The 24881-nt window shown below is 33.6% G+C and overlaps 1 protein-coding gene across 1 annotated transcript in view; it reads left to right on the top strand.

The window, feature by feature from the left end:
• Positions 1 to 2909: 2909 nt before the first annotated feature.
• Positions 2910 to 24881, top strand: part of LOC149153998 (protein DETOXIFICATION 37-like) — a 29267-nt gene continuing 7295 nt past the window's right edge. The window contains 9 exon segments of the mRNA XM_089444005.1: positions 2910 to 2931; positions 3072 to 3347; positions 3457 to 3598; positions 16909 to 17631; positions 17935 to 18021; positions 18219 to 18275; positions 18393 to 18631; positions 18897 to 18905; positions 19178 to 19296. Coding sequence (XP_089300131.1) covers positions 2910 to 2931; positions 3072 to 3347; positions 3457 to 3598; positions 16909 to 17631; positions 17935 to 18021; positions 18219 to 18275; positions 18393 to 18631; positions 18897 to 18905; positions 19178 to 19296 — 1674 coding nt within the window.

Raw genomic sequence — 24881 nt, forward strand, 5'->3', positions numbered from 1 at the left:
AAACCGTCTATAGTATCTTGCTAATCCCATGAAAGATCTTATATCTGCTACGTCCTTTGGCACTGGCCACTCCATTATGGTCCTTATCTTCTCGGGATCTACCACGATTCCATCTTTAGTAATAATATGTCCTAAGTACTGAATTTGTTCCTTAAAGAAATTGCACTTGCTATATTTGGCGTACAATTGATGTTCCCGGAGAGTTTGCAATACCAGTCTGAGGTGTTCCTTGTGTTCCTCAATATTCCGGGAATATATTAGTATATCATCAATAAAAATTAACACAAATTTGTCTAAATACTGATGAAATATGTTGTTCATTAAACACATAAAGGTCATGGGGGAGTTGGTTAACCCAAAGGGTAATACTACGAACTCGTAGTGTCCATAGCGAGTCCTAAAGGCAGTTTTAACTATATCTTCCTATTTGATCCTGATCTGGTGGTATCTCGATCGTAAATAAATTTTTGAAAATACGGTTGCCCCTTTTACTTGGTCAAAATGTACATCAATATGGGGCAAATGGTACTTAGTTTTAATTGTCAACTTATTTAGCTAACGGTAGTCCATGCACATATGAAGGGTTCCATCCTTCTTTTTTATGAAAAGCATGGGGGCTCCCCAAGGCGACACAATAGGGTGGATGTAACTTTTATCCAGCAGCTCCTGCAATTGCATTTTCAGTTCTATCAGTTCTGGTGTACTCATACGATAAGGAGCTCGGGACACTGGGGCTGCTCCTGGCACTAGTTCAATACTGAAGTCTATGTCTCTCTTGGGTGGAAGTCCTGGTATTTCTTCAGGGAACAAATTTGCAAATTCTTGAACCACTAGAATACTTTCCAAGGTGGCAGTCTTTTCTTTTGAGTTGGCATAACCAACCTGAATAGCATAAACTTGACATCTTTCCCTGATGCACTTTGCTAGTTGAGAGGCAGTTATTGGCCAAATCTGTACAGGCCTGAGGATGCCTTGCATCTCCTGCTTTTCTCCTTCTTCATTCTTATAACAGATAGTTTTTGTTTTACAGTTTATAATGGTCCAACGTTTTTCCAACCAGTCCATGCCTATCAACACATCATACGATCCAAGGGGAAGTATGTTTAGATCTGCCATCAAAGGCTAACCTACTATTTTCAAAGGACAATTATTGACCTTGGCCAACACACGTCTCTTTGCCCTTGTGACAAGCTATACTAGCCACAAGTTTTTAAACTTGACAGTCTGTAATTTACATTGTTCCACAATCTTAGGACTAACATAACTTAACGTAGCTCCAGGATCAATTAAAACAGATACAGTATGATCAAATATCTTACCTTCAAACTCCACCATAGTTGGCTGGTATTCTGCCTGATGATCTTCAAGAGCAACATTAATTTTCGGAATACTCCGGGCTACGTCGCCTACCGTAGATGCTTCGTGGATCTGTGAAATCTGTTCAGTGCCTTTCTGGTGAGGACAATTTTTAACGTAATGTGGCCCTCCACATCCCCAGCATTGTACTGGAGGTCTCGTTGTCCCTTCGTTTTCAATTTTACCAGATTGCTCACTAGATCTAGGTTCAGGGGGTGGCCTAAATCTGGACTAGTTTTTATGCAGATTTCTGTTGATTTGTCCTTTGGGAAATCCTTTGCTGACACTGCCACGATTTCCCTTATTTCCCACAGAAACCTTATTACCTTTCTTGTCAGCCCATTTCCTTCCCATAATTTCTCCCTTCTGCTTGCTTTGTTGATAGCATATCCTGGCCTTTCGTATAACCTCATCCATCGTTTTTGGGTTATCAAATTCAATTCTTTCTCTCATTGCCAAGGGTAAACTACTGACGAACCGCTGTACCTTAGCCTTTTCCTCTCGTATGTAAGGTACATATCGGAGTAAAGAGGTAAATCAGGTGATAAACTCATCCATTGTTTGCTATCCAAGCCGCAGGTCGTGGAATTATTTTGCTTTCTCGTCGTAAAATCGTTCAGTCAAATATATTTCCTTAAAATATTTTTGGAATTTTTCCCAAGTTATATTTTGTTCACTTACCCCTCGTACAATCTTGACCTCCTCCCACCATAGGGTGGCCTTCCCTTGTAGTTGGAAGATGGCGAGCCGAGCTTTTAGGTTGTGATCATATTCATATAATTGGAAATATTTATTCATGTTAATAAGCCAGGCTTCAGCTACCTCCTCTAGCTCTCCATCGAAGAGTGGCAGTTTTATTTTTCAAAACTCCCCTTGTAATTCTGTCTGTTGCCTTTTTGATGTTGGGTGCTCAGAGGCATTATCCGACTTCTCCTCTCGATTTTCTTCCCCTCCTTCTGTTCCCACATATTCCGTGTGGTAGTCCTGTTCTCCTCACATGTGTTCTTGTTTAGGACTAGGAATCAACTGGCGCGGATTCTGCTTATCAAATAGGCTTTTCATAAAAAAAAATTGTTCAAGCGTTGATCTTTCATTGTCTTCCCATAGGTGGGCCATCTCATTTTTCAATTCTTGAACCATTTGCAATATCGTAAGATTGGTGTTGCGAGCTTCCTCTCCTAACTGCACCCATACTTCAGGATTGTTTTAAGGAAATGTTGCAGGTCCTAGGCCAGCCACATTTTAGTGTGGAACACTGTCTGTTCTTCTCATAATCTGTTGTTGTCCGGTTTCTTGTACTTAACGAGTTAGTGGGTTAACAACAAGTAGGAAACAAAAAAAAAAAAAACTGATTGTTCTCACTAGTATATTTGCCAGAGGCCACATGTTTGGTAACCTTCGCTCTGATACCACTTGTCATACCTCCAAAACATACATAATAAAAATTTCACCATAGTAAATATTACATAAAACATGTGTGCAACAATGAATGATTATAGCCTTGATTAAATTCTGGGAATTATTGGTTTTTTTCATGTTAAAGTCTCCGGGTAATGGGGCTTCATTATACCGTGTGTTAGGGGACCTTATCCCACTAGTCGCTGACAGTCTCATTTACTTTTGCGTTAAGTCTTAGCACGACCGCACCCCAGTTAATCTTACACTTGGATTTGGCATTTAATGTCTGCTTTGCCATGGTAACGTGGCACGGGCAGGCTTGTCCTTCTGCAGTTGTTCACCTCAAGTGTCTCATCACATCGACGGTGGAATATTTGGGTTCTTGATCCAATGGCCGGGCTTTACTCAGAAGGCTATTCCGCCTCGTTTGCTGGAGATATTCCTCATTTCGCTCCTTTGCTCCTTGGCGCATGTTCCTGGTTTCCTTCTCCTCTCTCTGGCATGTTCCGCTTCCAGTCTTAGGGTTTCATTTCTATCGAATGATTTCAGGAGCAGAGCTGTGGGTTTCCTTCCACTGAGCGTTTTATTTCACAGTAAATTGCTCATATATATTTTTTTTGTTATGTTTCTGCAGATGTTTAGCTGCTTCCTGATATTTAAAGCCCTATCGCTAATGTAGTTTGCAATGTACTCTATTTGTAGATGTAATGGATGTTGGTCTGAGGGCTTCAAGTTGTTTTCAAGTGGAACCCATGGTTCCCCTTTCTGCTTTCGACGCTCGAGGGATTCCGGGTAAGCTTTATCAGCTGCTCTGGTGCTTGTTCGATAGTAAGGGAATACCCGTGTTTGTTTTGTGGCTAAATGCATCAGAGCACAAGAGTTTTGCTAGTTCTTTTGTCCAGATCTGAAACTAGATGGGGTTCTGTTGTTAAGTTCATGTCAGTCCCTTTCCATGCGGTTGCCTCCTGTTGCTCAAGGGTCGAGAAGCATGTTTTTCCCTCGACGAGTCAAGGGCTTTCTTAGCCAGCTGTGAGGCCTGTGACTAAGGCCACACCGGCATAGTTTTCTTTATGTTTAGATACTGCGAGAGATTCTCAACTCTCTGGTCTTGACCTGATAACTTGTATTAACAGACTTCTCAGGTCTGAAGCTATTTAAGTTTCTCTATTTGCTAAATCGAAGCTGGTTCTCTTTGAATGTATTTACAGACTCTCTAAATGCTATGTGTATAATTATGCTCGACATTTTTTTATAATGACAATGCTACTTTTTGCTCAGATAGTTTTGTATTGTTTTATGCAGGCTAGAATGCTGTGTGAACAATAGGACGGGGTTCCATTTATTTAAAATATTTATTGCTTCTTCTAATATGCAACTCTGAGCTAGAATATAGATGGAATTTCCTTGCCCACACGGTGTAGGCTTGCCTCTTCTTATTCTTCCAATGTCGGCTATTCCATACTGCTTAGTTTTGGCAGGACAGGGTATCTGTGCCATTTCGCTTTTTCGATTATATATCTTAATTATTTTATTTAGCTATTCGAGACTTCTGAAAGAATCCTCGTGGGTGTTTTCTAGAAATTTATTTATATATCTTAAACTATTTCTATGTCCAGCTAAGTTCAGATTTTTCCTGACTCGGACGGTGCTCTACCCATATGTGGTTACATCTTTGTATAGGGTTACAGGAAATATCTTACACAGCTCTTTGACTTTATTTAAACAGTCTTCTCCTTTAATGTGCTAGCTCAGTTCTGCTTTTATGTAAATATACTTATTTTTCTCTGTTACAAAGACCCTTAGTTTTATTCATTCTTGCAACTGCTCTCTGGGGTTTATCACTGTGCTACTTAACCTGTGAATTTAGTCTTTTTCCTTCATTCTTGGTACTAGCATCTCACAGTATTCTTTTTCTTCTTAACTAAAGAACTTGAACAGGTCTTTTCTAAGTCTAAATTATATTCACAGCTTTTAAGATTATACAGATATGACTAAGTAAATAAAATAACCAGTTCTGTACAGATAATAACCCTACTATTAATGATTTTCCAGTAAATAAAATAACCAGTTCTGTACAGATTATAACCCTACTATTAATGATTTTCCAGTAAATAAAATAACCAGTTTTGTACAGATAATAACCCTACTATTAATGATTTTCCAAGTAATATCATTTCAGAGTTAAGTGCTCCAGCTATGTCTTTTCCAAATTACAATTAAAGACACATAATATAGTTTATTCAACAGAATAGTTCCAGGAAGGTACCACCTACTTGAGTCGTCTTAAGAAGGAAATAACCTCAATGGTAGGAGTCACCTTTGTTATCTATTGTTTTTCATCCACCCGACCATCGGATTTGCCTTCAGGACCAAATCTCCCCCCAAGCTTGCTCGCAAGACCTCTATCTTCTACAAGTTTTCGCACTAAGTGCCAATGCCATCTGTTCATCACTAGACTTAACATTCCCTTACCATCTGACATTTCAGCACGGTTTTTTCCTCCCCTCACTCCCTTTTCTTTGGAGCATTCACAGCTAGGGGAGGTAGTTAGGGTTTCTCGCAGCTACCTTTTCTAACTTCCTTGTTATGAGAAGTTACAAGATTTGCTAATACTCAAATCATTTCCTATCTTCAATAATTAACAATATTATTCACCTCAAACAAATAATAACAATAATTATCTAGTTTGTTTCTTACTGTGGTAAAATAAAAATATTTACAGTTTTCTTGGGACATTACACTACGTGAGCTACCACGCATGTCGACTACTGACCCAATGACCGAAAAGCGGTGAAATAGTTATAGAGGCCAGAAATACATAGATAATAAGGTTGTTTGAGATTGAAGTAAATAAGAAAAGTTCTAGATTCTTTGAAAATAATAATAAAATAATAAAATAAAGTAAGCAGTTGAGTCACTTTTGCAGCTATATCAAGCACACTTTATATGACAATCTTATTGTTGCATGGAACGCATGTGAACAGATATTGAGAGAGAAGTTGTAAGTTATTGTAGACAAGGTTGCACCATTATATATGATGCATGCAGTTTATTTGCATGTTGTGTGTTTGATATGTAAGAGAGAATCGAGTGAGAATAGAGTATATGTCATGGTCATTACAATCGAAGATACCTTGCGGAGAATCATGTCCAGAGTTATTTTTCCTACTAGTATAGATGTTTTTTTGTTGATCATAGTGATTAAGTTGGTTGTGTAATTGGCATGCAATATGATTAGAAATGTGTATAAATATGTAACGCGGGCTAAAAGTTACTGATATAGATGTTGTTTGTTGATCATAGTGATAAGTTTGTTGTGTAATTGCCATGTAATATGATTAGCAATGTGTATAAATATGTAATGGCGGGGAAAAGGGGAAAAGTTACTGATATATGTTGCAAATTCATTGAATGTTTTATTTTTTGGAAAAGTTATTTGCATAAAATTGAAGTATTCGAAAAATCCATATGGTATATATAATTTTTTCATTATAACTCGATTTAATAAGGCATATTATATATGTGTGTGTGTGTGTTTTGAGAGGTATATTTTATAATTTAGTATGAAGATAATGTGTGATTTAGTCTGTGTTTAATATGAAGATTACATGTATTTTTTTTAGAATAAAATAAAAAATATTCTTAAAAAAACAATGTCGGTTACAATAAAAACAAAAAATGAATATACATGTTTGTTTGGAAAGAGACATGGTAAAAATATTTCACTCTCTCTCACAACCATAAATAAAATATTTCCTTATCCATGAAAGTGACATAAACCTTAGAATTTCACTTTTGACTGTGAGTAAGATGTAAAAAATTTATGTTTTTTTTTAATATTTCAATACTACATTTATGAAACAATATATATATATATATATATATATATATATATATATATATATATATATATATATATATATATATATATATATTTGTTTATATAGAGAAAATATTAAAAAAATTAATACTAATTAAACCAAAATACAATATTTTAATGCTAAAAAAAAAACAATTGAAAAAAAAAACATTTACTTCTTAATAAGAATAATAATTAGTTTTATAATTTATTCAATTCTTAATATAACATTAATATGGGGCATTTAAAAAATATTGTTAATAATAAAAATATTTAATACAAGTCATAAATAAAATATTTCAATAGAGATATCAAGTAAAATATTTTCTCTCCACACATTTATATGGTTAAACAAAAAATTATTCATGTATTATATAAAGTAATTGAAAAAAAAAATTACATTTTATTTTTTTATTCTATTGATTTGATATAAAATCAAGTAAAAAAAATTTAAAATTACAAGTAAGAAAAAATAAATCCATTTATACATTTAAAAATATAAATCTTGCCCATGAGTGGCCAGGAAACGGAAGAAGACCGATCTCCTCTGCCCGGGTCTGACAATTATTCATGCGGCTGTTACTTTCCGACAAATCATTGTGTGATGATTACTTTTTCTCAACCTACGAATCATACCGTTTACTTCTGAGATGGGTAGACGTTGTGTGATTATTACGTTTTTTTTCAAACTATTAATTATACCGTTCATTTACCACTCATTTACCAGATTGGTAGAGATTGTTTGCGGGCTTCCTGTGATACCGGCCGGACAGATCGACCCGTCAAACTGCCTCGGCCGGATAATCTCTATTTTTTACATAAAAAATTTATATAAATAATTTGGATATGTTAATAATTTTTATAGTATATATAATTCAACTGATGTAACTAAGGATTTTATTTAAACAGTTTTACTATTTTAAAATTTATGATTGATATGTTTATGAGGTCTTCGACAGATGGTGATCAGGTGTTTTGTTACAATATTCTTTAGTCATTATGGGTGTTTTGTTAAGGGGCATTTTAGTTATTGGTTCAATTTCTCGTCTGGATCAGGATGATATGTTGAACATGATAAATATATAGTCTACCAAACTTAAAAAAAAACTTGCAACCTATAAACCTATATGGTTGTGATAGTACACTATTAATCAAATTTAATTTAAATCTCTTTTAAAAAATTTACAATTTTGAAATATATATATATATATATATATATATGCTCAAATCGTTTAAATTACAAACCATATTATTATATTGTTAAAGTTGTTTGTTTTATTTATTTATTTGTTTTTGTGAATAATCACCATTAAAGTATTACTTATTAAGCTTTAAGAAGGCTAGCCTTAATTAGATTTATTTAATATTTTATTTCTATATTCAAAAAAACATTGTAGTGTAATAAATATTTTGAAAATTAAATGGAATGTAAATATAAGGTGAACAATTTAAAAGAAAGTTCTTTTCCTCTTGAACTCTTTTAAAATTGCACATTCCATGGTGTTTTGTTAATTGATCAACGCCATATTTCATTATAAAAATCATGAAAATTATTTCTTATCTTGTAAATGTTCATTTCCTTGTTGATACTAGTACATAAAGATAATTTTGGTTTTAAAGATCGGTACATCACTTTTTTATATTATCTCATTTTGCTTTTTTCCTCTAACTCTTTATACCACATTATTTCACCTTAAATTTGGAAACATTAATATTTTTAATATTATATGGCAAGAAGATATCCTCCTTTATTCTCCAATGGTCTAGTCAAGACTATGCATCCTTATGCCACCCTTTAGTGTACCAAGAGTGGGGATTTTGAGTAGAGTTAGAAACAAGTTTAGGAAAACTATTGGGTCCACTTTAGATAACTTCTTCTTATACATAAGGTATCTAGTTATAGTTAAGGACGACTTTCTTTAACCAAGAGGATAGGGTAGGGAGAAAGACTTTCTTTAACCAAGAAGATAGAATAGGGAGTATTTTCTTTACTTCTCACGAAGTAGATAATAAACTGCTTTTTGATTTGTTCAATCATCTTGCATGAATCGTGTATAACAACCCGAGACCTCACATCTATATAAAGTACTAAGTGTGGCAAGAATTGTATAGAGGCTTCTTCTTTTTATCTCAAATCCAAAATTTTGTTGACATTCAATTGTTTTCAAACTCATAATAAACTATCAAATATTTATATTAAAAAACTTACTCAAAAACAATTATAATAAATAAAAATGTAATATTTATAATTCTTAAATTTAATTATCTAAATATTAATTTTGTTAAATAATAGTAATAATTATGTATATTTTTTTTATATATGCAAAATATATAAAATAAAAATATCATAAAAAATAACTAAAAAAATATAATGTTGAAAATAAAATAAATTTAAGATAATATCATATGACATACAAAAATATTATGAATATGATGTGTAAATATAAAAGCATTATTATTTTTCTTCCCATTTATATTTAAATGAGTTTTGAATATATATATTTCTTCCCATTTATATTTAAATGAGTTTTGAATGAATATATATATATATATATGTATATATAAATATATATATATTTATATTGATTGTTTATATATAAGTATTGATATTTTTCATTTTCAATATTTTTTTCATTTAAGAAAAATATATAAAATTAATAATTTATATTTAATAATTTAGTAAAATTAGGGATAACTTCTATTTATATAATTCAAAAATATACCTGATAGGTCTCTAATTATTATTGTTTTATTATTAAGAAATTAAACATTAATAAAGAAGATAGATATTTACTTTTATTATATGTATATATATAATGTTTTTAATGAAATTAATAAAGAGTTTAATAATGTATATGATGAAGCATAAAAACGTTAAAAAAAACATTATATGTTTTTTAGTCTTACCACATATTTCCTTAAAAAAACCTAAAAAAAATTAAATTATCCACACAAAGAAGATACCAAAATGGTGGCGGTGGCTCAATATCTTCTTTATATTTTGTGAAATTTAGGTATGCTAAGTTTTTTGCTAGGATAGACACTTTTCATCCAACATCTAAAGTTCTTGAAGGATCTTATTTATGCTGTTAGGTCCCCATAATACTTGTGATTTCCCCATTACTATTGTCATTGTATCCCTTATTGTTATTGTTGTGCCCCTATTGTCCCCATATTGTTATTATTGTGCCCCATAGAATCCCACTATTGTTATTTTTGTGCCTTTATATTATTATTGTTAGGACGGCTTTGGTTATATTGTGTCCCCTTAGACTCCTATATATAGAAAGGAGGTTTTGTCATTTGAATCATCTAAGAATTATTCATTCGTGTAATGCAAAGGAGGTTGCCCCCTCGAAGAGGCTGAATTCTAAGGTGTTGATCTATATTTTTATCTTTTTGTGAGATGGTTTCCTAACATTTGGTATCAGAGCTTTGGATTCTAGGGTTTAGCTGCTCCAAATAGGTCATCGTGACATTTTCTCTATAACTTTTTTCGGCGACATTTCAAAAGTGAAAAAAAAACCCATTTGAGAAGAAGTCGCATTGAACCTCGGGTCCGAATTTCAGAGCTTGTATCACTATATTTTCGGAGATATGATCTGAGGAAGTTAGGGTTTTTGTAAGCTCTGGAATTTAAGCTAAAACAGGTCATCGTGGGATTTTCGATATAACTCTTTTTTTACGAAGTTTCAAAAGCTAAAACAAAAACTCATTTGAGAATAAATCGGTTTGAACCTTGGCATCGAATTTCAGATCCTGTCTCACTATATTTTTAGAGATACAGTCTGAGGAAGTTAGGGTTTTTACATACCCCCAAATTACATTCCAAACAAGTCGTCGTGGGAAAATCATCATAACTGTCTCTATGAGCATTAGATTGAAATTTTGTAAGAATTTACAGAAATAAGACGGACTATAGTTTCTTGTATATATTGTTCAGATCCAAACGTCAAAATAGAGACATGTGACACTTCATACAAGTTCACTCTTTTGAAAAGGTATATAATCAGGTCATCTTGGGAGATTGTGCATAAATATTTCTTAGAGAATCCAATTTCAATCAGACTGGTGGCATTGGAAAGAGGACACAGAGGGCTATGATAGAATTGTGATTTGAGAATTGGAAGAATTGAAATTACAGAAATACATCAGATTCAATATCAGGGTCCTACAAAGTGAAAAAAAAGGTGTGTAGTTTTTTTTTTCAATTTTTGCATAAGCTTGGTTTGAAAAATTAGTTTGAAGGAATTCAAAGGGCATAGTGAAGCATTATTATTGATAATTGATGCCCCGAAGAAAGAAAATGGAAACACTTAGTAAGAAACTTGAAAGCTCTAGCATGACTCATGAAGAAGAGGAAGAAATGCAACATGATATATCAAAATTACAAGATCAAGTACAACAAATGTCACTCGCACAAAAAGTAATAGAAGTTAAGATGGATTATTTAAAGAAAGATGTAGAAGCTAAGATGGATGGTTTAAACAAAGGCATGGAAGCTAATATGGATGGTTTAAAGAGAGGTGTAGAAGCTAAGATGAATGACATGGAAGCTAAGATGGATAGCTTAAAGAAAGACGTAGAAGCTAAGATGAATGGCGTGGAAACTAAGATGGATAGCGTGGAAGCTAAGATGGATGGCATGGAAGCTAAGATGGATGGTGTGGAAACTAAGATGGACGATTTGAAGACAGATTTGAAGACAAATTTGAAGATAGGCATGGAAGATTTGAAGACAGATTTGACAAAGTTTCTACAAGAAATTCTTACTAATGGTGAAAGGGTAGTAAAGGAAACTCATGATGAGAACAAAATAAATGTTAATCATGATTTCATAGACTCTAACGTTGGATCTAAGAACCACCATGTTCCAAAGATCGATATGAGGAAATTTGATGACAAGGATCCCGGAACATGGATACTCCAAATGGAGCAATTTTTTGATCTCCATAATATGCAAAACACACAAAAGGTACGCATTGCAACTTTATATTTGGAACCAAATCAGTTTGTATGGTATCGATGGCTTTGTTCTCGTAAACAAATTGTCACTTGGGCTATTTTTACGAATGAAATGATAGCACATTATGAGGATACCAAAAGCAACATTTTTTTTTAGCCAATTGATAAATCTCAAACAAAAGGGTTCAATGATGGAGCACATTGAGGACTTCCAAAAATTGAATATAAGGGTAAAAGATATTCCAGAGGAGGATAGGATTGATATTTTCATAGGGACTTTAAAATATAACATCCAACATGAGGTTCGATTTTCGGAACCAGATTCATTGGAGAAGGCATTTAGGTTGGCAAGAAAAATGGAAAGCAAAATTATGCCAACAAGGAAGCCTACCACTCACGATCATAGAGATGGAAGTGTTGTTTCCCCTAGCCATCCACAACCTACAAGGTTTACACCACAACAATTGGAAGAAAAAAGAGCAAAAGGGCTTTCTTACAGGTGTGATAGCAAATACACTAAAGGTCATAAGTGTGCCAAGAAGAAATTATTTTACATAGATTGTGAAGAGGAGGAAGAAAAGGAACAAGAAATGTCAAAAGAAGAGGATATACACTAGGAACAAACCCTAGAAAAGGAAGAAATGAATCCCACCATATCTTGTAATACATTGGCTGGAATTACCACTCCTCAAACTATCAAGATAGAATGGCATATCAAGAAGAAAAAGGTAATATTTTTGATTGATTCGGGAAGTACCCATAATTTTATTCATTATAAGATAGCCAAAGAATTGAATTGCTTCCTATATCCAGCACCAAAGTGTCAAGTGATGGTTGCAAGTGGAGGAACCATAAATTGCTCAGGACAGTGCCATAATATCAAGCTATCCATGGGAGAATATGTATTGAATAGCCCAATGCTTTCCATTCCAATGGGTGGTGATGATGTTGTACTAGGAGTCCAATGGCTACAATCCTTGGGTACAATATCTTTTAATTTTCAAGAACCTTTCATGAAATTCTCTTCAGAAGGAAAGGAAATTGAATTAATGGGTATCGCAGGGAAATCGGGAAAGATAATCAACTCTAATGGAATGAAAAATCTTCTAAAGAAAGGACAACGAGGCATAATTACACAATTATGTTCACTAGAGGTTCCCACATCGAAATCATCCATTTCTCAAGATCTCCAAAAAGTCTTGGACAATCATTCCAAGGTACTTGAGATTCCCAAAGTCCTCCCACCTATTCGTGATCATGATCATGCTATCAATTTGATTCCAGGAAGTGTTCCTCCAAACATCAGGCCTTACAGATATCCCTATGTCCAAAAGAGTGAAATTGAACGTATGGTTGTAGAAATTCTAGAGACTGATATAAGTCAACCTAGTCAAAGTTCTTTCTCTGCTCCATTAGTATTGGTTCATAAGAAGTATGGATGATGGCACATATGTCCAGATTATAGGGAGCTCAACAAGCTCACTATTAAAGATAAATTTCCCATTCCTATCATTGATGAATTATTGGATGAATTGCATGGATCAATTTACTTCACCAAGTTGGATCTTCGTTCAAGATATCATGAAATCAGAATGAAGATTAAAGACATTCCAAAAATAGCATTTAGAACTCATGAGGGTTATTATGAATTTTTGGTCATGCCTTTTGGCCTTACTAATGCACCTTCTACATTTCAAGGTTTGATGAATTCCATTTTCAAACCCTTAGAAAATTTTTGTTAGTATTTTTTGATGATATACTAATCTACAGCAAGTCTTGGAAGGATCATGTCCAACATGTTGACATGGTGCTCAAACTATTGGAGGAGAAACAATTATATGCAAAAATGTCCAAATGTTTCTTTGCAGTACAAGAGGTGGAATATCTGGGTCATATTGTATCTCGTGAAGGTGTTAAGGTAAACCCTAGCAAAATTAAAACCATTAAGGAATGGAAAATCTCCACATCCATAAAGCATCTACAAGGATTTCTTGGGTTGATAGGGTATTATCGCAAGTTTGTTAAGAATTATGGGAGAATAGCAGCACCTCTAACAACATTATTGAAGAAAGATGCATTCTCATGGACTCCAGAAGCAATGAAGGCCTTTGAACATCTTAAAGAGGCAATGTGCCAAGCACTAGTCTTAGCTACACCGGACTTCACAAAAACCTTTATTGTGGAATGTGATACCTCAGGAAATGGAATTGGTGTTGTTTTAATGCAAGAGAAAAGACCCATTTCTTTCGAAAGTTGTCCAATCAAAGGAAAGCATTTACATAAAGCTATTTATGAGAAAAAAATGCTGGCAATACTACATGCACTTAATAAATGACGACCCTACCTAATGGGAAGACACTTCAAGGTAAAAACAGATCATGATAGTCTTAAATAGTTTTTGGAACAAAGATTCTCTTCAGAAGAGCAGCAAAAATGGGTCACAAAGATGTTGGGCTATGACTTTGAAATCATCTACAAAAAAGGGAAGCAAAATGTTGTGGCAGATGCACACTCAAGAAAGGATGAGGATGTGGAAGCATTTCTTTGTGCTGTTTCTATTATCTAACCAGATTGGATAAACGAAGCAAGGGATGAATGGAAGAATGACAAGGAAGTGTGGGAACTCATTCAAAAGATACAACAAGATCCTAGTACATCTAGTACATTTAGATCAAAAAATGATTCATTGTGGTACAAGGATCTATTATACCTATGTAAGAATTCCCAACTCAAACAAAAGATTCTTAGGGAATTGCACACCTCTCCCTTAGGAGGGCACTCAGGATTTCTAAAAACCTACCACAGGGTTAAGAAGGATTTTTTTTGGGATGGCCTTAAATTGGATATTCAAAAGTTTGTGGTGGAATGTTTGGTTTGCCAACAAAATAAAGTTGAAACAATTAAGACCTCGAGGCTATTACAACCCTTATCCATTCCAAGTCAACGTTGGGAGGAGGTTTCAATGGATTTTATCACAGGTTTACCCAAGTCCGAAGGAAAGAGTGTTATCATGGTGGTAGTTGACAGACTTACCAGGTATGCACACTTTTGTGCATTATCTCATCCATTTAAAGCAAGTATAGTTTCTACTACATTTATGGAAACAATTCAAAAGCTACATGGAAACCCAAAGATTATTGTAAGCGACAGAGATCCCATTTTCACTAGAAATTTTTGGACATAATTATTTTCTTGTCTTGGGACTCAGTTAGCTCATAACTCATCTTCTCACCCTCAACCTGATGGGAAAACTGAGATAGTAAACAAATTTTTGGAAGTATATCTTCATTGCTTTGTATATGATAAACAGACACAATGGTCAAATGGTTGCCTCTGGCTGAATGGTGGTATAACACTTCCTTCCATACTGCAACAAAAATGACCCCATTTATGGCACTTTATGGATATCGTCCACCATCCATCACATCATATTTAAGAGAAAATTCTAAGGTTCAAGTAGTGGAAGATCACATCGAGCATCAACAACAAGTTCTCCAACTCTTAAAGGATAACCTTAACTTGGTGCAAAATAGAATGAAACAGTAGGCAGATCAACATCATAGCGAAAGAAGTTTTGATGTAGGTTATTGGCTATTCTTACAGCTACAACCATATAAAAAAATGTCCCTCAAGCAAGCTAATAAGGATAATAAATTATTACCAAAGTATTATGGTCTGTACAAGGTGTTACAAAAGATAGGTACTATGGCATACAAATTGGAACTTCATGCAGCTTCCCAAGTGCACCCAGTTTTCCATTTTTCATGCTTAAAGAAGGTTATAGGTGACAAGATTCCAGTTCAAACAATATTTCAAGAACTTGATGAGGAAGGAAAAATCATATTGGAACCTGAAGCAGTCAAAGAAACAAGAACTCGAAAACTACTAAATCGATCAATTTCATAGTATCTCATCAAGTGGAAGAACTTACCCATTGAAGATTCCACATGGGCGGATGAGGATTTTATACAGAAGCACCCAGAACTACTCAAGTGTTGAGGACAACACTTTTTCGAAGGAGAGGGGCATGTTAGGTCCCTATAATACTAGTGATTCCCCCATTACTATTGTCATTATATCCCTTATTGTTATTTTTGTGCCCCTATTGTCCCCATAATGTTATTATTGTGCCCCATAGAATCCCACTATTGTTATTTTTGTGCCTTTATATTATTATTGTTAGGTTGGCTTTGGTTATATTGTGACCCCTTAGACTCCTATATATAGAAAGGAGGTTTTGTCATTTGAATAATCTAAGAATTATTCATTTGTGTAAGGTCGAGGAGGTTTCCCCCTCGAGGAGGCTGAATTCTAAGGCATTGATCTATCTTTTTGTCTTTTTGTGAGCCGATTTCCTAACATATGCATAGTAAAATTTCTTGTTAGGTTTCTGTTCAATCAATCAACACTTTTCCCATAATTGTTTTCAATTGATAGTAGATGTCAATTGTTTGCATGTAATAGGTCTCTTGATATCTTGTGTTATTATTATTGGGAATCCAACTATTAACATTTTCCTCAATTTCTTGATTCGATATGAAATTTATTTCTTTGTGATCCTCCTTATGTGTCTAAGGAATTTCCCTCCTAATTTCAGGAGTGATCACATAGGAATATTGAGTTACATAGCTCTCTACTACCACTTGAGCTTTAGGATGTAAAGAAAATTGGGCCCTCCTACCCCACCTTCTTGAAGGATGATGTGACCTCATCGTGGAGGAAAAGAGTATAGAAGAGTAGGACCAAAGGGAGAGATCTAAGGATCTAAGAGATGGATACAGTAATTTAGAAATCACTAAGGAAGAAAATTCAAAATCCTCACGAAGATCTCCAAGCCTATGAACCAGAGTCGGAATAGAAGAAAGAGGAGAACAATGGGTCCAACAAGCTCACAAATATAACCTAAAAATAAATAGCCCGGTGAAACAAAAAATGGTGACCCACAAAAGAGAGCATAAGTTGTAAGGAACTAAGCTAAGTGAAAAGAGAATATGCCAAAGGAAAATAGAACAATATATAGACCTACACAATCTAGAGATAGAAGAGAAAACAAAATAAGAACTTATAAAAGATGAAACAAACCTCAAGGGAGATGATCCCAGGAGAAAGAGAATCCCCAAGTCAAGGTGATGAGAAACTAAGCCCACATCAAACAAAGTCATGCAACTATTCATGACCATTTATTCACTCTTATTACTCTCTAGGGTTCCCATCTACCTAGGAAATTGACATCATACTAGAGAAAATGCTTCAAAAATTTCCTTAAGAACTTAAACTTCTAGAAGAGACTATAGCATTATAAATGTACTCTTAAGAGACCTTAAGTACAGTGTTGGGAAGCGGGTTCTGACATCGGCTTTGGTGGTCAGCGGTGTGCATCATTTCTCCGGCGAACGAATTCCGATTCCGTATGAATTCTCATTCGCATTCATCCACTCGCATACCATCCATACATCACTCATTTTGAATTTAGAAACCCGCCGTCCCATGTCATACCATCACCCGCATACCATCCATACATCACTCATTTTGAATTTGGAAACCCGCCTAAATACTGACTCGCGCCTTTCTCTGCTCGGCATTTACCTGCAACGATCCATCGTCCTTCTCATGGCGATGGCCATACCTCTCGCACTCATCTATGTCTTCTCCAAGTCCCTACTATTGCTCTTGCGAGAGTCAGAGGAAATAGCCACCGCGGCCGCTATATTCGTCTACGGCCTAATTCCCCAGATATACGCATATGCTGCCAATTTTCCGATCCAGAAGTTCCTGCAGGCTCAGAGCATCGTCATGCCCAGCGCCTTCATATCATTCTGCACGATATTCGTCCACCTGTTGCTCAGCTAGCTCGCCATTTACAAACTCGGCTGGGGAATCTTTGGGGCGGCGTTTGTGCTGAGTCTGTCGTGGTGGATCGTCGTCATTGCTCAGTTTGTATATATCCTAAAAACCCCAAAATGCAAGCACACATGGACAGGCTTCTCACTTCAAGCCTTCTCCGGCCTGCCGTCGTTCTTGAAGCTTTCTATCGCTTCGGCCATCATGTTATGGTAAGATTTACACTCCACCTTCCTACTTATGTTAGCATGAGTCCATTCATTGATCACATTTTTTGGTTTTCTTGAACAGGGTTGTGAATTATGTTATTTTCTAACATTTCTTGATTTTCTTGATTAGGTTTTGTGAATTATGCTATTTTCAACATTGATTTCTGCTTTTGAATTCACGGTTAAAATTTACTGGTTTTATTGATTTAGGTTCATAAATTACGCCATTGCTAGCATTTTAAATATTTTCTTGATTCCTATTTTGAGTTCACATTTCACTGACTGACTGGTTTTCTATGACATTAGTTTGGAGACCTGGTATCTCCAGATATTGGTTCTGTTGGCCGGTCTTCTGGAGAATCCAGAAATTGCATTGGACTCACTATCTATCTGGTATTCTTCGTTTTTAGTTAAATTTCTTTCTATATTTTAAAACAAAATTGCCTTTACCAAATTGGTGCAGATCAATCTACAGACACGATTCTCTTTACCGATCTTTAATAACTTTATCATTACATCATTTTCTTTCTTTACTGTTTAAAGCTTTAAATTTCCTCTCACTGTTTAAAGCTTTAAATTTTTGTGTACAGTATGACAGTATTGGGATTGTTGTTCATGATCTCAGTCGGCTTCAACGCAGCAGCAAGGTCAGTGATCCATGATTCAATCTTCTCCTCTTCACATAAATTTTATGTTGAATACAGTCTTTTGGCATCTGTTAAAGATTTTTTGGGCGAATATACTTGCCATTTTGTTTTGTCCAGTGTTAGAGTAAGCAATGAGCTCGGCGCAGGAAATCCCAGAGCAGCGGCATTTTCAGTGATAGTGGTGACGACAATCTCTTTCATCATCTCGATTATTTTCGCCATTGCCATTCTCTTGCTACGCAACATCATTAGCTATGCATTTACCGAAGGGGAGGAAGTCTCGGATGCTGTGGCAGAACTTTGCCCTTTCTTGGCTGTCTCAGTTATTCTCAATGGCATACAACCCGTGCTTTCAAGTTAATTAAATTTTATTCAAATATATATTTTTTATTAAATTTTGAGAAAATTACAAGGTTTGGCAGTTTTGGATGCTTTTATGTTTGAAATTACTCTACATAATTTAATTTATAATTGGAATTAATTAATTAATTATATATATATATATATATATATATGAGATAAAGATAAAAAGGTTGCTTTATTATAAAACAATATAAGGGTTCGTAGTATGTTTTAAAAGTTTATTTTTTTCAATATAGATTTTGTTGTTTTTACTGATAGTTATAAGTGGTTTGATTTTGATTGTATAAGGATGACAGATTAACCAGCATGTGAGGATAACAATCACTGTCTCCATTACTCATTTGACAACTTATGATAAGTGTTCTTTGTGTAATAAAAAAGGAAAAAAACAACAAAATAATAAAATATTGATCATTTTATTTGAATTATAAATTTTGAAAATATTTTAAAATCAATAAACATACCATTAATATCACTTTTGTTGATTAAATTTAAAAATATTTGAAGCTTTGATGTATGTTTCTTGGCTTATCATGCAGGTGTAGCTGTTGGTTGCGGATCGCAAGCTCTTGTGGCTTACATTAATGTGGGTTGCTACTATATTGTTGGGATTCCTACAGGTCTTTTATTGGGTTTTAAATTTGGATTTGGAGTGAAGGTAAGTTTAATAATTATATAAATTTTAATTATATATATATATATATATATATATATATATATATATATATATATATATATATATATATATATATATATATATATATATATATATATATATATATATTAAAACTTGGTAGGGCTATATTTTCATGTTGAATATATCACACTTTGATCTAGACAAGAAATTGAACGAATGATTTCACATCAAAAAATATTAACACCTAATCCTAACTAGTAAACATTTATATTTTTCATATTAAATAAATTAATTTAAAAAAATAAAATACTAAAATTATAAATAAAAATTTAAATATATATATATATATATATATATATATATATATTAATTTTTTTAATTAAAAATATCTTTTATTAATCTTATTTCAATTTATTTTTACATATTTATTGTTTGATATAACAATAATGTTATTATTCATTTAAAAAATTAAATATTATAAAATAAAAATTAAATGTCTTAAAAATTAAATAATTTTCTTATTTATTTATATTTTTTAAAATAGTTAGTTTAAGTTCTAAAGTGGTTTCAAAATGTACTTTTAAGAAGTGTAAGCATAGCAAGTCATGGCTAGTTCAATTAGCCATTAGAACCAAGATAGAAGTTAGTGAAATGAGTGAGCCATTCTTCCTCAATAAAACGCTCACTTTCAATGCCCTAATGAGAATTCTCTGCCTTGTCCCCTATTTTTTAATTTACCTCTTAGTTTAGATTTATTTTTTAATTTACCAAACACAATTTTTTTGGTATTAGATTTATATTTATGAAAAATAATAATATAGTTTTTATAATTTTAAATTTTAAATTTTATTAAGTATCATACTTAATTCAAATTTTTTTACATATTTTTTTAGTAATAATGAGAATATTTGTATTTTATATTTATATTTTTGAAAATGACAATAGCAATTTCTATAAATTTTAATTTTTGAACTTTATAAAGTTAAATAATATTATAATTAATTAAATATCTATATAATATTAAAATTTATTATTATTTTTTAGCAAAAATGACAATAATTGTATTGATTTCAAATTCTTTGCTAATTTCATAATTTTATATCAAGGTTATAATTCAAATTTGTCATATATTTCAAGGATACCTACTATAATTTGTATCAAAATTATCCTTTGTTTAGGGACGCTAAACTGAGAGAGAAAGAACATGTATTTGGATGTGAAAACATTCCAAAAGGATCCCAAAATAAAGGAAAGAATTCAAAACATCCAACTTATTTGAGAATAAAATCTTTCATTACATTGTACTTTTCGAGATCCATAGGTTTATTTCCCAGATCCATAGGTTTATTCAGATCTAGGGAATTATTTATAGTCAGACCACTTGAGCTAGTAGAATCATTCATGTCCATAACCAAGATGTTACCAACAATATTAGTTCCTCAACCTAATGACATATTTCATCCTCCTTTTTAAATAATTCTTAACAAGGTATTCAGTGGAATTGAAACTTAAGGAACAAAGGACGGTGTTAATTAGTAATCTAACTTTTCTCCAAACTTTAGGATGCAACCTTCATTGGCACATTCATTTGCTTCTTTATTTTTCTCATGTAAAACATGGAAATAATTAATTGAAGGGATTTTTTTTGTGACCTTTATAATTTGATTTAATAGATTTTCCAATATCTTATCCCTTGGAAAGGATCCTTTTAACATGTGTTGAATAGTTAGAAGAGAGGGGACATTATTTTCTTTAGCTATAAGGAGGCCTTGTAGAAGACCATAGGCTTCTTCATGATTATTTGTCATCTTTCCTAATCCCCATAACTACTTCAATACTTTAATTCCATTGGGGCCATAGAGTACCCCTCCTCCTCTTGCCACTATTGGATTCATTTTTGAGGCATCGTCAAAGCTAAGGACAAAGCTTGAGAGATGTGCCTTCCAATCCTTGAAGGCTTCCCAAGAGAGGCAAAGTTTCCATTTTTTTGTGATAGATTTTGTAGCAGCCTTGGGGAAAAATTGATTTCCTTTGGAAGGGAGAGCTTTGAAAGCCAAACAAGTTCCAAGGGATCCAAAAGTTGAGGAGAGGATACTTTACAAGGACTTTGGACCCACAATTAGGAGCACAAATGCAAAGCTTTAATTGTTGTCAATTGAGGATGCACTTGAGTATTGTTAAAAATAAATTCGCTCCTTGCTAATCAAAATTAACAACAAATGAACTTGTGTTAGGCTTCCTAAACTGGTTAAAAAAATTGATTTTGAATGAATCGACCTGAGTATTGAAATTTCCGGGAAGAAAAGAGATATTAGAGCGAACATGGCCATATCAGTTAGTTTTTCAAATGGGTGATAATTGTAATCCATACAATTTTTATATAGGAGCACTCCAAAAAAATGTGTTGGATATATTCTTCACTGTTCTTGCATAATTAGCATCGAGAAGGGCCATGGATTCCCTTTTTCTGAAGATTTTATGTGGTCAAAATCTACTTATGCACCAATAACCAACAAAAGAAATTAATCCTGGGAAGGCTATTAGGATGCCAATTTTTTTCACAACAACATGATTTTGGAGGAGAACCACGTGAGAAAAGAAAATCCCAAACTGTATACACTGAATTATCCCATCCTTGTTCGTTAGGAACATCATGACTCCAATGGGAACATCTAGCGAGAGCATTACAAAGTTTATGAGCAACATGGACCAGGTTGGGGGGTTATGAAATCAAATTTTCTGCCACACCACTTTCCTCTACCATCCTAAGAAGAAATATCGGCGAAGGAGAATTTCCAATTTGCAACAAATACATTCTTGAGTGACATCGAGTCTCTATCCTTTTCTAAAGGAGAATTGTTCATAATCCTTTCTTCACATATATTAATACTTTCTCCATTATTAGGATTCCAAAAAAAATCCCTAATTTCATAATGGGAGTTGAATTCACACTATAGATCCGAGAAGGGAGACAACCAAGTAGGAATCACACCCAAAAGGGAAGTATTTTGAGCACAACACCACCTTCCACCATTCATCTTTTAGGGAGAGAAAGCATGGACAATTTTAGCTCCAATTTCTTTATTCATGAGCACTAGATCTCTAATATTGAGCCCCTTGTGTGCTTAGGTTGTTGAATAGTAGCCCATTTTACTAGATGAAACATTTTAGTGTTGGTTATACCTCCTTCCCATAGGAATTTCAAAAAAAAAATTAGCCACTAAAGAGATGATATTTTGAGGATCCAAGAGCGCATAACACTGATAGAGGGGTAGTGTTGAAAGAACAACCTTAACCAAGACTATACGATTAATAAAATTTAACGAACATGATCCCCATTGAGAAAACTTTGATTTGAATTTTTAAACTATACTCACCAAAGTCTACACATAGTGTCATTTTAGGCATATAAGGATGCCAAGATATTTAGACACTTTCCGAGTTTCCATATGTTGAAATCCTAGAACCTTGCAATCTGCATTTATTTTCTAACACTAATATTCAAAGAATAGATATGTGATTTCCTAGAGTTTATCATGCCCCTTGAGGCCTCCAAAAAATGGTCTAAGATTGACTTAAACCTTCTGGCCATAATGGTAGAATCTCCTCCCATACATAAAGTGTCATCTACAAATTGTGAAGAATTTATAATCTTAATTTCCCTTGCAAATTGAATTCCTAGAAGCCTTTCACTTCTTCTCTCAAAATCCAATCTCGAAATTAGATAATCTGCAACTATGATATATAAAAAATGGGAGATAGGGCAGCCTTGGTGGAGGCCCCTTGAAAGTTTGAAAAATCTAGTATATTTTCCATTAACGAATGGCAAGATCCAAGGAGCTTAAATGCATAGAGATATCCAGTGAATAAATTTGATATCAAAACCAAATTTTGAGAATACCTTAAAGAGAAAGCTATGGTGCATTTTATCAAAGGAATTTACAATATCTAACTTGATACTTTCGTTTATCACCCCTTTTTTGGATGGAATGTATTGCTTCTTGAACCAAAATAATATTGTCAAAGTTTTTTCTTTAAAAGACAAATCCTATGTTTTCTGAAATAATTTTTGGAAGGAGAAGTTTGAGCCTTACAACCAAGATCTTGGAAATGACTTTGTAAGATACACTGTAGAGTAAAGTAGGCCCGAACTATACAAATGATGATGGATTAATAGTCTCTTTCACTAAAAATAGGTTGAGAGGCCATTAAGTCTCGAAGATTTATTTTGATTGAAAGAAAAACGTATGCTCTTGATCTCCTCCTTTGTAATATCCTTTTGTAAGGAATTGTTATCTTCTTACGAAATTATTTCTAAAACATTATCCAACATAATCTCCTTTAAGTCTGCATTTGTGAGGTCCATCACGCTATATAACTTGTGAAAATGATAAATTTCCTCATCTTGGATTAGTCCAAAATCATTGATTTTGTTCCCTCTCATTGTGATCTCTTTGATTTTGTTCTTCAAAGTTCAATTTTGAGCTCAATTATGAAAGACTTTAGAATTTCTATTTCCTTCCTAAAGCGAGAAGTCACAATATTTGAGCCTCCAAAATTCCTCATCTTCTTTCAAAGCAGAGTGAGAGGCTTCAAATTTTTTATTTTCTTTCATAATAATTTCTTGAGTAATTAATCCATGCTCCATAACTCTTTGAAGAGATTCCAAATTAATTTGTAGTTGGGTAATCAAAGCTTGCCTAATTTCCTTTTGTCTTTTAGCCCATGTCTTTATTGCCTCTTTGAAATTTTAACTTGTTTTCTCACAAATGTGAATTGGGATTCTTGTAATCCATTGCCTCCAAACTTGTTTGATCAAATCATAGAAACCCTTTGATCCAATCCAAATCAGGAATAACTTGAAGGGGAGAGGACCATAATTACCTTTCTCCTATATTTCTAACAAGATAGGTAAGTTACATCATGGGAGAATTTTGAAAGAGAACAATAAGTCTTTCTCCAAGAAGGAATCAATAATAAAGAAATGATCAAGACAAGCAACAATGTGACCAAGGATTGATTGCTTATTGCTCAAAGTGAACTTATTTAAATAATTTATATCAAGGAGATTTAGCTTCCTATTTAAATCTTCCATATTTTCTTGGATCTAATCTTTGAATTTATCTCTTCCTTATTTTTGTTTGCTAAGTTGTGTGAGTCCTAAGATGACTGCATGCTTAACCTTTGGCTTGAGAAACCACGATCTAGGGGCATCTAATCTGTCAAAATCAATCGAGGATCACACCAAGCTTGGGCTACAGTAGCCCTTAACATGATTGGATTTTTTCCCATTGAGTTTCAAACCAATGACCTTCACATCACAAAGATCTCTAATAGTACACACCATCATTGTCTATTCTATGCCCCATGGGCTTATCTCCTTTTTTGCCAAGAATAAAAGGGTCATATTAAAGTCGCTCCTAAATATATTGTGTTAGCCAAAAGCCAGACTCCCAAATCCATAAGGGATGAACAACACATGATCATTTTCGTGAAATGAATAGGCATATATACGGAAAATGGGCATATATGGAAGATGTGCGCATATACGGAAACTGGGCATATACGGAAGATGTGCGCATATACGGAAGATGTGCGCATATACG

Source organism: Pinus tabuliformis, chromosome 9 (genome assembly GCF_031772625.1).
Source record: "Pinus tabuliformis cultivar Carrire ecotype Pingquan chromosome 9, CPIR1, whole genome shotgun sequence".
Lineage (NCBI taxonomy): Eukaryota > Viridiplantae > Streptophyta > Pinopsida > Pinales > Pinaceae > Pinus > Pinus tabuliformis.